At 47.7% G+C, this 10,109-nt stretch overlaps 1 protein-coding gene across 1 annotated transcript in view; it reads right to left on the reverse strand.

Annotated features, from left to right (window-relative positions):
* LOC108579678 (runt-related transcription factor 1-like) overlaps nt 1-4,557 on the reverse strand; it is a 14,407-nt gene extending 9,850 nt beyond the window's left edge. The window contains 2 exon segments of the mRNA XM_017943265.1: nt 3,480-3,710; nt 4,245-4,557. Coding sequence (XP_017798754.1) covers nt 3,480-3,710; nt 4,245-4,557 — 544 coding nt within the window.
* Nucleotides 4,558-10,109: the final 5,552 nt, after the last annotated feature.

A 10,109-nucleotide genomic window follows, 5' to 3' on the forward strand; every position in this document is an offset into this window, starting at 1 on the left:
GTCGTTTCTCACCCCGAGTGGATCGCTGATCGCTTGGCTTTCTCTATCTCGCCCTTCCTATCCTTCTACACCATTCCAAAAACCAATCGCTATTATCTCCTACGCTTCTCCCACTGTCCAAATCTATTCCAAGAAGAAACAAACCAAACATAAATCAATTGGAATATGAAAGAGAACTGAACGACGCATTTCCTCCGCAACGAAATTGAACTAGCAAAGCTCTCGTAAAGAAAATAAGCAAAGTTCCTTCCCTTCCAACGACGTCTACGAGGCTATCACACGTAGTACCTGCTACGAAGGAAAGAAAGAAAAGGGAGAAAGTATCGGGGGAATAATGGCGAGTGTCGAGCGTGGCCACACGGTGGTTCACCACGCGAGCTTCTCGTTTTCCAACGGGGGATCCCCGTCAGTTTGTTGCAAGTCACGGCATCCTCCATGGCTAAAACCTTTTCACCCATTGCTGGCTCCAAGGCTGGGTATCACCCTCGGTGCCAGTCGCCGTGGAACCATTAAAAGTCGCCCCGATAACCCATCCTCACTCCACTTTCTTCGATTTTCGAACAGCAATCTTTCACCGAGGGGAATATTGTGCCTTTTCCTTCAACCTGAACCGTTCAATATTTTCGGACGCGTTATTACGAGACAACGAGTTAGGAAATACCGCAATATCTGGAAGAACAAAGACGCGCATATGTGACGTGCCTCTAAATATTATAAACGAATTAAAATTTCACGTTGTCGACTTTGGAGAGAGAGAGAGAGTGGAAAGAGGGCAATATTAAGGGTGGGAAAATCGAATTGGCGAGGGAAAAGCGTGGAGATCCGTGGAAGTGCGTCGAGATCGATTTCCTGGTAATACTCGTTACCATACGATTCTGAGGGAAAATGTGGCACGTGTACACACGGGGCGTTGCGGAGCGGTACGCTGTCGCGGGTACCGTTGTCGAGCCAATTAATTAATTTCAATTTTCCCCAAACGAATGGCAAATGCGCTATTGTACGCTGATAACGAATTGATTATGGTCAGGATGAACTGCCGTCAGCGAGAACCTGCGAGAACTGTCCTCGAAAATCGCCTGAAATTCTACAGATCGGCCTCCAGTAGAAAATTCTAATTGGACGTTCGTACACGAAAGGATCATCCGCGTGTTGTATTTAGAGCTGGAAGATTAAAAGTGGGAATTTTAACGTTTCGATTGTTGTTTCGTTGTTGTTCGTACGGTGAACCGCAGAATAAACGAGATATCGAATGTATTCGTAATCAAATATGTAAATATGCGGCGTGATTATTTGGGGAATATAAATAATACGAACGTTTACGTTGGAAAAATGAACCGTTCGAATACGGTCCAGCTTTTATTTTCTCTGATTCTCGCGTGAAATTCGTACTGTCTTCACTCCACTTTCGTTCCACCTAAAATTGTCATTTGCGTCTGTTTTATGTACACAAGAAAAATTTTGGTGGCCCTAATTATTAAATTAACAAGAAGTAGAAAAATTATTCTTTGAGAAAAGTGTGGAAAGTTTGTAGGGCGAATTTACGTGCCAGTGAAACGAGGAAGTCCCATATTTCGCAGGTCAGGATCCTAATAGAAAAGGGGTCTTGATTCGAGGAAAACCGAGAAGGTTAGTCGAGGGCCTTGTAATATCGATGATAAGCCACGGCCTCGCTCCCGCACGTTCGTCTGTAATGCTAGCTCCATCGCTGGCAGAGTCTGCATCGTTTCCACCCCCTTCAACCCTAAGCCCTATAACGAGATAGATCATTTGGGCGCTTATAGTTTCAGCCCGGTGTGCAGACGAGTATCCTTCAACTTTGCTCTCGAGCGACGGGCTCACTTTTCGAATATCCACAATTTTATCTTCCCACCGATGATTTTGAGAAATTCCAATTTTCTCCCTCATACACACGCGCGTCTTTTCTCCCTCGTCACGCAAACGTGTAACAATAAGTTACGTTATATTCTTGACGTTGCTGGAATTATTTTGATCCGCGTTTGCAACGATAGGTTCGAGAAGATTTCCCAAGAATCTCCATTTCCCCGGAGAATTTCTAATTCTCAGGAGGAGGAAGGAGAGAGAAGTATCCCTGTCACATGCATAACAGAGGAATGTTTTCGAGAACGAGTTCGACAAACGGTGGGGATCATTAGGGATTCGCCGGAGCCTCGCATCGGTTCTCCCAGGGAATATTCAAGGAGCCGGTTCGAGTCGCAGGAATCCTGACGAGAGAGACACTTCTCTTACATTCTTCATCCTAGCTTATGTTAATTCCGCGCTCGACGAAAACAATTGAGAGCTAATCCCAGACAAATGACTGACGCGCTCCCGTGAGCAGGAGGGTAGATTCGACCCCTCTTCGTTCGATAGGAAATTCGGCTATTTCGCGATTTACTAACCCTCATTCGCGCCTTTCCAACCGTTCCGATAGTTAATACACAAATCTAATGAAAACTAGCAAGCCTCGGCCCTTTACACTCGAGCATAATTATTCAACGTTTCCTTCCACCAGCTCGACAATTAGAAATTTAATTTTCCGCGAAGAAATTGCTGAGAAAATTTACTTAGAAAAATTGATCGTACTTTGGAAGTTTTTTAAAGTTTCTAGAATGAACGCTCGTGTCGGCACGATTGACACTTCAATATCGAACAGATAGAAGGAACACTATGTCTATTTTCGTTGAAATTTTGATGACAAAAGCTGAACTGAGCTAAGTGGTAAGAAGTAACGAAGAATTATCGCGAGTTTGCAAAGGGTAAAGAGAAATTCCAGGCGGATACCGGGCAATTTTACCAGAGATAACGAAAGTAGGTCGTCGGCTAATCGTCAGACGCGAAACAGCCCTAATAACGTTAATTAAAATCCAAGTGAAACCTCAATTAATATCGGCCGCCCCTGGAAACAGGGGCGTCGGCTCGTTCCGCGTCCCCGCTCGTCCCCGTCGTCTCCTCGCGGAACGGAGAGGCTTCGTAGAAGGAAAGTAAAGAGGAGGTTGCTTCGTCGGGTGGTACAAGCGGACAAATAAAACCCATTACCCATCCCAGGGCCTCGTCTCGTCGCCTCGAATTCGGCTGGCACACCAATCAACGACGCGGCAACCCCTGGCGAAACGTCCAATTCTCGGGGAGAGAGGGAGAGACTCTTTTCCTCGAGGAAAAACGAGGGTTGTCTCGAAGGCGTCCGTGACCTACCCTTACTACGAGCTAAGTAGAATTCTTTGAGGCTTTTCACCTCCCCTCTGGGGCGAACCACTTTCTTACGCTGTCAACCGGTTGGAAATTTTGTGAATGGAGAGAGAGGGGCCTGGTTTCGGAGAGTTCACTGACGCCTTCTTGCGCGGAATAAGTTCGGAGAAACGTTTCACTTCGAATCTTCTTAGCTCCGAGTGAATTTGCACGCTCTAGATTCTCCGTTTAATTCGGCAAACGAGTAACTGGGTATTTCGGCCTAGTTTTCACGACTAGTAGAAGAGACTCACCTCTTCCGCTTCTGCCGACGAACCTAAGGTCGTTGAACTTGGCGACTTGGTTCTTCATCAGGGCGGTCGAGTTCCTCAGCTCAGCACAGCAGTTCTCGTCGTTACCAGCACGAACGGTGACCAAAGTGCCATCGCCGACCTCGCCCAGGGCTACCACCTTGAAGGCTACTGGGAGGGTCTTGTTGGATCTCCAGTGTGCTGGAAGTACACTGCAGACCAGGTGGGGTGATCCTGCAACAGAATTCAACGGAAAAAGTTAGCTAGACTCGGTGAACTTTGGACGATTATCTAGCCATCTCCTCTTGCATAAATTAGAGAAACCTACTCTTTAGCTAAAAAAGGACTTAACGAATCACTGATATCATTCTACAGTGAATCAATCTGAATCTTAATAAATCAGAACTTATATTATTCTAGAAGTCAAAGGAATAACCCACTTTCCTTCATTCTTGTATCTACCGATATTTCTTTATACAAAGAAAAATTCTCCTCTGAAACATTAAGTCTTTTCCACTTTCACAACTTCGTCACCGAGTCGTCGATATGTAAATTCAACGAACAGTGAATGTCAACCCTTTGAAAATAGATGACTACATGCCCTATCAAGATACCAGTTACTCCCAGAGCAATAAGTAGGTCAATAGAGTTCAACAACGTCTGAACAAAATCGAGGCTTCCAAGTTTCATCCGTGACCAATAGACTTTTTGCTATAAAAAAACCAGGAAGCTTCGACGAACGACGAAAAATTGGTAAGAAAATTCTACCTGTCCGGACTAGTTCCCCAGGATGCTCGCTGACGAAGTCACCCAGGGTCCTCTCAGCGAGGATATCGCTGGTCATCTTGGTGTAGGCATCGGTCAAAGGAGAAACGCCCGACTCCGGCGAGGCGGCAGCGCCAGGAGCCGAAGCTCCTGTCAACTGCATCCTGTCGCTGGTTCCGCCGCTCTCGCTGGCACCACTCGACGTTCCACAGCTGGACTCGTTGTTGTTGCTGGACCCCCTCACCGAGCCAGCCTGGCCGCTTCCGGATACCGTGCTTCCGCCACCGCCGCCGTTGCAACGGCCGAATATATCCATAGGCAGTCAGAACGCCGGATGATACATCCTTCCATTCGGTTCACCGATCGAACCTCCCTTACAACGATGTCCTCCGCGCCTTCGCCCTAGCCTGTGTCAGGCCTCGATGCCTGACATCGCGCTCACCGACCGCTCTCTGTTAGGTTCAGCGGCAACTGTCTTTTATCGAACAGATCTCGGGAAGCTTCTATTGTTCGATCGTTCCTTTTGTTCTCTCAACGAGAATCTTCTTGAGGATGGACGAGAAGTTCGTCGAGTGTCTTTTGAGAAAGTTCTTCGAACGATTCCCCGAGTGTGTTAATTAATAGGTTCGAGAAGAACGTTCCTCTTCGCTGGTACCGACCGATAGTGCCCTGAATCTTTCTACCTGCAACCGAGAAAATTCAGCCTTGGTCAGATACGAGGGTCTATTGGAAAGTTCGCGAAGCAAGTAAGAAGGACTCTTGCTGTATAACCTATCATAATTTGCGTGGCGATGTATAAAGTTTCGTCGTTTGTTTTTTAAATCGAGGTGAAGAGATGGACGAAAGTGAGAAAGGATCCTTGAACGATCGTTATCACCAATTACTGCACTTTCGTCTATCTCTAATTCACCTGTAAAACAGAGGAAAGAAAAATGGCAGACGACAGAGCCAACCTGACAAAAACCTAACGATAATCCTTCGTACTCTGTCCAGCAACTTTTCAATGGACCCTCCTAACAGCACCCAAAGACCACCGGCAGAAACCTAAACGAACGATCTGCGTGGAAAAAGCTGGGTGAACGAGTCCGCGTGGAAAGGGCTGGTCCCAGAGGAAGTACCCTAAAACCAGGGGCGTTCCAAGTGCCGTCGCTGTTGCGTCCAACCCTTTCCGCTTCTAATCCATTTAACGACGGCTCGCCGGGGCCTTTATCTCGCCGGCGGAACCCTTTAACCAACCGGATCGTGCATCGAACAGACGCGAAACACGGTAGCTTCGACTGATCGACGTGTCGCGACCTATGTACTACGACGGGGTATCCCGCCGTCGTATATATGCAAACGCGTCGGAATGGAGGGAAAAAGGGAACGAAAGCGGAGAGCGAGAGCAAGAGCGAGAGAGGTGGGGTGTGGAAGGGGGATAGAGAGAGGTTGACACGGACAGAGGAACGGGAGTCGCGCACTTTTCACGCGGCCAGCCCGGTGACGTCACCGTTCATTCAGTAATTTTTGCGCACGTCACCGGGGCTGACACACCGGATCCAGGTGGTTCCAGCAGAGGGGTTGGACCACCGGCCCGGTGGTGGGGACGGAAAAAATAGGGGAAAAAGAACGCCCGCCTGGGTAGGCAACCCCCACACGGATATCCAACCCCTACGCACGTACGACCGCGTGTCAAAGTGCACGTGGCACGTTACCACGTTGCATCGCTCCTCTGTCAATGCCACACAGCCTGTCGCCTGAATCCAAGCGCCTGTTGATGAAGCGACAGTAATCGTTCAGACACATGGACGATAACTAATCAGCGGTGTGTTGGAGCAAATCAAGCCTGATTACCAGGTGGGTAATCGGTGATTGAACGGATTGATTGCGGTTTGATTATTCCGAGGTGACTTGTCTCTCTCTCCCTCTCTCTCTCTCTTGTCGTCAAGATTTTCAAACACTCGTAGGGGAACGAACCAGGGAAGATACGAAGATACGGTGAACGACGAAGAAAACACTGGTTGCCGATGGAACGAAGAAGGGCTCGAAGAAGAATCTTACGACCCTCGTGAAAGAACGACACACCGACGGCTAAGATTCCCGCTTAACTTCGCATTCAAATCTCTTGCTGGCCCGTTCGTCGCCTTCCTCGCACTTCCGGCCAAGATCACGCGACATCCAGGCAGTATTACCTCACGTGAGAATTCGTCGATCAACCATTCTCGCCGATTCGTGCAACTTCGTTATCCACGATCGAAGCAGGCTCTGATCATCCGTAATCATCCAACAACGGAATAGAGAATTATCACTGACGAATGAAATTTCGAATACACTCACTGTCTGTGTGTCACCACAGCGAGGAAACTAAAAAAACAGAACCCCCGACGGACGACACTTCCGTGTTCTTCAACACAACCGTATCACTCTTCGACCATTCGCCCCGTTCGAGCCGTTCCATCCACCGTGAACGACGCACAGAAACAAGTAGCAATACACATCACCGTACAGATACATTATGGTCGTTCTCGATCTTCATCCAACTATATCACCGCCAACATTTTCCCGAACGTTCGTCCGACAGTGTCTGAAGTAAGAACAGCAGAGAGAGTCCCATAGATTGGCGTGTTTTGCTAGATCAGAGAGACTCGTCTCTGGAGATAGCCACTAACTATAATTTCGGCGGTTCGTGTGAGGCAACAGCCGTTGACGCACTGGTCCATGCCAACACACGCAGCATCCCTTTCCCCTTACCCGGTCCCCCTCACACCCCCGACGCGACCCCACTCCTTTCGCGAGCTTCTCTCCTCACTCTGTCCCTCCCGATCCTCCTCTCTCGCTCTCTCTCTCTCTCTCTCCTCTTTTCGTCCCTCATTCTCGACTGGTTGGCCCCTCTTTCTCTCTCGCTTGCCTCCGTTGCTCTTTATCGCTTTATCTCCCACCGGACCCCTAACCCTCTCTCTATCCACCCTTCTCGCTCTGTTCGTTGAAACGGTTCCTCTACCCCTCTCTCTCGCACTCGCGGCTCTCTCTTTCCCCTGGTTTCGACCCTTTTGCGGTATGGCTCGCGTGCGTCTGACGGACCGACCGCCGCGGGGGGCGGAGCGGGGCGTTCATGTTCGATCGATCGATCGATTTGCAGGCAGCTTTTTGTACTTTTTTCTTTCCTCCTTCGACTTGCGCCTCCTCCCCCCGAATTTTCGCGTCACCATGCTAGGAGAGAGGGACACGTCGTTGTAACGAGCGTCGTTACGTTTAATTAGTCGAAAGTTAATGAGGAGACGCGGATCGTCATCATCATTGTCCTCGCCAGTGTTTACCTCACCGTCCACACCCTCGTGTACGATATTTGTGTATGGAGTTTTGTTTACTGGAGTTGATAGCGGAACCGGAATTTAATATCGAGAGGAGGTTGGGATAAAGCTCGAGAGCTGGATTAGCGGGATCGTTGGTGTTTTTCACTGGGAATTATTCTTCTCGCGGCTGGGTTTTAGGGTTTCGTGGTTTCCCGCTCGATGTTCCTTCGTGCTTCCGCGTGTTGTCGCTGGCAGATTTTTTATTTAAAGAAACAGTTCTGATAAATCCAGAGAAATCGAGCACTGTTCCGCAGAGCTATCGAAGTGCTGTGCACGAAGAGAGACGATTTTATGAATGGAAAAGTGTTTGTACGGAGATTGATAAATGGCGAGAGAGGTGTTTACGAGCGACGGAGGGAAGAAGCATCGAAGATCGAGGAGGAAAGTATCGATCTTTCGAAGAGGAGGATCGGAGAGCGCGTCATCGTACGTGTTTGCCTGGCGGCAAGTCCGCGACCGGCTGGCTATCGTCAGGATATATTCGCACAGGAAATGGGTAGTTCCATTGTTTGCACGTTCGTACAAACAGTGCAGCTGCGAGGATGCGCCGGCCCGGCGGTTCTCTCTGTTTGATTTTCGAAAGTGAAGCTCCATTGTACCATATGTCGGCGCGGTGTACACCGACTGGTCTGTTGCCTTCGATCCACTGGCGAAAGAATCGAGTGGACACTTCCAAGGAGACCCCCCATGACATCTGAATAATACCATCGAGATCTCTTGCTGAAATTTACGCCGGCTAATGTGAAATGAAATAGAATTGTGACAGGGTGGAGAACCTCAGTTGTAAAATTACCCACTTCAGATGCGTTCATTATTCAAATTTTTCAACACAGAGCTTTCAAATTCTACACTCTGAGATACTTTACAGTTTTGAGTTAAATTCTGAACTTTGAGATGCCTTGGACCTGTAAATTTTCCCAAATTTTCTTTCAGCGTGACGAAGAAGCTAAGCTCTCAAATTCTTCCAAATTTTCTTTCAACCTGACGAAGAAGCTAAGCTCCCAAATTCTCCCAAATTTTCTTTCAACGTGACGAAGAATCTAAGCTCCCAAATTCTCCCAAATTTTTTTTTCAACGCGACGAATAATCTAAGCTTCCAAATTCTCTGAAATTTTCTTTCAACGTGACGAAGAAGCTAAGCTCCCAAATTCTTCCAAATTTTCTCACCACGTGACGAAGAATCTAAGCTCCCAAATTCTACGTTTCAGTGTCTCTCAAGCACCTAATGTTCAGCTTCCAATCTAAAAAATTTCGATTCCTACAATATTAAAATTCCCCTTTCCAAATTTCCCGTAGAGTCTCCAAATTGAAAAAATTCCCAAGTTCCTAATCGACGACTTTTTTCTCCGCCGAATCACGCGAATCGCCAACGATCAGAAGTGCATCGAACGAACGAACCAGAGAGACTTGGCGGCGCGCGTTAGACTGTCGGAAGGGACAGTTTTGATGTGGCGCCATGCTGGCCCTCCCCTGTAATCTGTCGCTTGTTTGAACAACAGCAACGATGTCCGCGGAATGAATCGCGCCTAGCGGCAGAAGTAGCGGTATTCAGCGGCGAAACGATCGTCGACGAGACGGTGACAAACAGCGATACGCTGGAAACGTGGAAACCGGACGGCCGTCGTCGTATTGACAAACGACCTAACGCCCGTGTGGACCGTTGCGTTCGACGAGATTCGAATTATCTCTGTTGGAGCTTGTCAATGCAAATGCCATACCTACATTCAATTACCGCTCGTCACGCTCCGATCAGCGCGCGACCAGCCAACCGCGGAATATTCACGATCGACTCTTCTTTTCTACCCTCCATATTCCTACCCCCCTATGGTCTTTCAGGAATCAGGGGAATTTTCGGGACAGTACACGGTTCGTTGTGATTAGTTCGATAAGAAATGTCTGAATTGCAAATTGAAATTACTCAAACGCGTGAAATCTTTCTTGAGCATTATTTTCCCGACGAATTGATAGGTAAAGAGTGGACAAATTTTAAGTGATTTTTACAGTAAAGTTGTTTAGTTAGTTTTCTGAAGGATCGTCGAAAATTAATGTTTGAAATTTGGCAGATTTTTGTGCAAGAATTTCTGAGTAGTTATTGGAAAACTGGGAGAGATTTCTAATAGCTGTAAGTTTTAAAGCGAAACACTAAGAACGTAGAGATTTGTGTCGCGGATGATAGCAGGAATTCCAAGCGTATGCCGGTGCTTTCGAGACAATTGGTCAACGATTACACGGATCTCTCGCAGTCCATCCGGATCGCTGGATCAGCACGGAACACCATGCGACGAGGGAACGAACGACAGTAATTAATGGTTTCGCTATCGATTAATAATCGTTGCCGGGTAAGCGTTCATGGAGAAACGAGCCCCCTGTCCTTGCTTCATTAGCGAGTTGCGCTTTTTAATGAGCATCGTAACCTCGTTGAATTATCCGTGGCTTTCCCATTCTCGTATTTATCATTTCAACCGTGATAATTCTTCTCGCATGGAGAAACATCGAGATACGAAATATCGATCGAGAAGGAAAGAAGAAAAGAAAA

This window comes from Habropoda laboriosa, unplaced genomic scaffold (genome assembly GCF_001263275.1).
Source record: "Habropoda laboriosa isolate 0110345459 unplaced genomic scaffold, ASM126327v1 scaffold33, whole genome shotgun sequence".
Lineage (NCBI taxonomy): Eukaryota > Metazoa > Arthropoda > Insecta > Hymenoptera > Apidae > Habropoda > Habropoda laboriosa.